This window comes from Trichechus manatus, unplaced genomic scaffold, assembly GCF_000243295.1.
Source record: "Trichechus manatus latirostris isolate Lorelei unplaced genomic scaffold, TriManLat1.0 scaffold00244, whole genome shotgun sequence".
Classification (NCBI taxonomy): domain Eukaryota; kingdom Metazoa; phylum Chordata; class Mammalia; order Sirenia; family Trichechidae; genus Trichechus; species Trichechus manatus.
Genome location: NW_004444180.1, coordinates 544666 through 547492, shown reverse-complemented (window position 1 = coordinate 547492; position 2827 = coordinate 544666). Strand labels below are relative to the sequence as shown.

The 2827-nt window shown below is 57.4% G+C and overlaps 1 protein-coding gene across 1 annotated transcript in view; it reads right to left on the bottom strand.

The window, feature by feature from the left end:
* LRRC56 (leucine rich repeat containing 56) overlaps positions 1-2827 on the bottom strand; it is a 16568-nt gene that overhangs the window by 12981 nt on the left and 760 nt on the right. The window contains exon 2 of the mRNA XM_023724361.1: positions 380-467. Within this exon, the coding sequence (XP_023580129.1) occupies positions 380-467 (88 nt within the window). The remainder of the gene's footprint in view (positions 1-379; positions 468-2827) is intronic.

The following is a 2827-nucleotide window of genomic DNA, read 5'->3' as shown; positions in this document are numbered from 1 at the left end:
AACGCCCGCTAACGTGCGCCGCGTCAACGCCCGCTAACGTGCACGGCGTCAACGCCCGCTAACGTGCGGTGTGTCAACCCCCTCTAACGTGCACCGCGTTAACGCCCGCTAACGTGCACCGTGTCAACGCCCGCTAACGTACAGTGCCAGCGAGTACCGAGCGCTGTGTCCTTTCTGGGGAGCGGTTTGGAGCTCTGGGTTGTGGGCTCAGGCCTCCGCCTGTGGCCGGCACAGAGACCTCAGTCCTGAGCCTGATGCTAAGGGCGTGGACAGGCAGGTCCATGATGCACAGCAGCTCTGCTTGTAACCAGAGCAGTGCCTTGTCTCACAGAGAAGGCTGGCTGTGAGGGGCAGGGGCAGCGGGCAGGCAGGCTCTCACCGAAGTTCCCCAGGCTGTTCTTGCGGGTGTCCACACACATCTCCAGCACACTGACCATGCGCAAGTCGTCCACCTGGGCCAGGGCCTGCTGCAGAAACCAATGGGCAGTCAGCTGAGGTGTTGGCTGGGGTCCTGGCTGTTCCCCACTCCCAGCTACACCCAGGCCTGGGCCATGGGACTCAGCGGGCACCCTCGGCACATATGGTGTGTGTCTTCCTGCCTCCTCTGCTGAGCTGGCTGTGGTGGTGCATTGGCCAGTGGCATAGGAGTGGACGTGCTGTGAGCAAGGTTGTGAGTATGCTTGGCTGGTGGGGCGTCGCCGGAGAACAGCATGCCCTGAGAGCTGCCACTGTCCCCAGGAGACACAGAGCAGCCCAGCACGGCCTGAGCCCCGAGCCCAGTGCTACTGCCCTCTGCTGGGTCACAGGCAGCTTCAGCCCCACCATGAGAGCACACTTACACCGTAAGCCCGTGTGCTGGGCTTGTTTGTTATGCAGCATCACCGCAGCAATAGCTGACTCAGAAAAGGTGGGAGCCTGGTGTGGTGCCAAGAGCTGCCATGACAAAAACCTAAACTACATACGCATGCATGTCCATGTGTGTGTACATGTGTATGTGTCTGTGCATTTCTGTATTGTGCATGTGTATGTATGTGTGTCCATGTGTATACGTGTGTGTGCATTTCTGTATTGTGCATATGTGTGTGTGTCCGTGTGTATGTATGTGTGTACATGTGTATACGTGTGTGCATTTCTGTATTGTGCATATGTGAGGACGTGTACGTGTGTGTATGTGTGTGTACATGTGTATGTTTGAGTGTACGTGTGTGTGTATATGTGTGTGTGCATTTCTGTATTGTGCATATCCGTGTCTGTGTGGACGTGTGCGCATATGTATGTGTGTACATGTGTGTGTTTAAGTGAGTGTACGTGTGTGACTATATGCATGTATGTGTTCGTGTGTGTATGCGCATATGTGCTGTGTGTGTATGTGTGTGTATTTGAGACTGGGTGGAGGGCAGTGATGTGACCCTTATTGGAGCTGGAAAGATGGAGACCTGTTATGTGAGGGTGAAGGCTTTGTACCTGTGAAACATGCCCTGTGAACGTGACCTTTTTGGAAATAGGGTCTTTGCAGATGTGACAGGTTAACGTGAGGTCACACTGGAGTAGGGTGGGTCCTAATCCCACCTAAGTGGTGACCCTGTAACTGCAGCCAAGGAATGCTGGGGGCCACCAGAGGGGGGCCACCAGAGAGGGGCCACCAGAGAGGCAGGAGAGAGGCAGGAGCAGATTCTCTGTCAGAGCCTCAGAGGGATCAACAAGGCTGACACCCTGATCTCAGACTCCTGGCCCCCAGAACTGTGGAAGAACAAATTTCTGCGCTTACAAGCCCCCCGGTTTGTGGTAATGTGTTACGGCCAATCCAGGAGACCGAGAGGGTCTAATCGAGGGATTAGTGTCAGCCCCGTGGGACAGTGGCCCCCTGGCACCCGTCCATCCCTTGCTGAGGTCCTGCCCACTGCTGTAGCTGGGTGTGTGCGACATCTGGTCTTTGCACTTCTGTGGGTCTCCTGGAAATGCTCTTCGTGTGGCTGGACGTGTGATTTGTAAATATTGTCGCTCCCGACTCTTCACCCCCTCCCGGAGCCAGGACTGCATGTCGGCTCCCTCGCCAGCAACTGTCGTGTGCTGCATCTTCAGAGGTGCAGGGGGCACCACAGGTGTTGGAAATGGCCACCAGTCTAGCTTGGCCCGGAGTATTAGCGGAAGACAGCGAGCAAGGGTGTGCCTTACTTCTCATGTCCAGCTGTCCACCAGAGCAGGGCGGCCCTGGTGGCTGCTGGGTCCCAGAGGAGGGCAGCCCTTGTGGCCCGCTGGGTCCCGGAGCAGGGCAGCCTGCAGAGCCATGTCCTGAGAACGGTGCTCGTCCTGTGAAGCCACTGAGCTTGGACAGCTTGTTGCTCAGCCTTGGGTGGCCATAGCTGACTGGTACCAAGACACTCCGAGCCCTGGGTGTCTGAGAAAACCCACCAAGGAAGGGTGCAGAGATTGCCTAGAACTGACAAGACTGACTCTGGCAGTCTGAGGAGACGCAGCCCCAGGAAGGACATCCAGGTGTCCTGAGGAGAGCTACCTCAAGGACAGCCCCACAGGCCTGGTGGAGGGGGCTTCACTGGACTGAGGTGGGGGCCGGGACAGAGGACAGGCGTGCTGCCCACAAGGTGACAGTGATGCTCAGGCCAGCGCCTTGGGGCAGCCTGACCTGTCACATTCCTTGTTTCATTTATCCAATGTTCTGCTGATGTACTAGAGCCTGAGGCCTCCCCTTGCTGCCCCGTTGGGGCCATGTCATCCCAGAGCGAAGCCAATGCCTCCCTGGGGCACCTCAGTCCACGTCTCACCCGCCACCCTCCTCCCTGGGGCACCTCAGTCCACGTCTCACCCG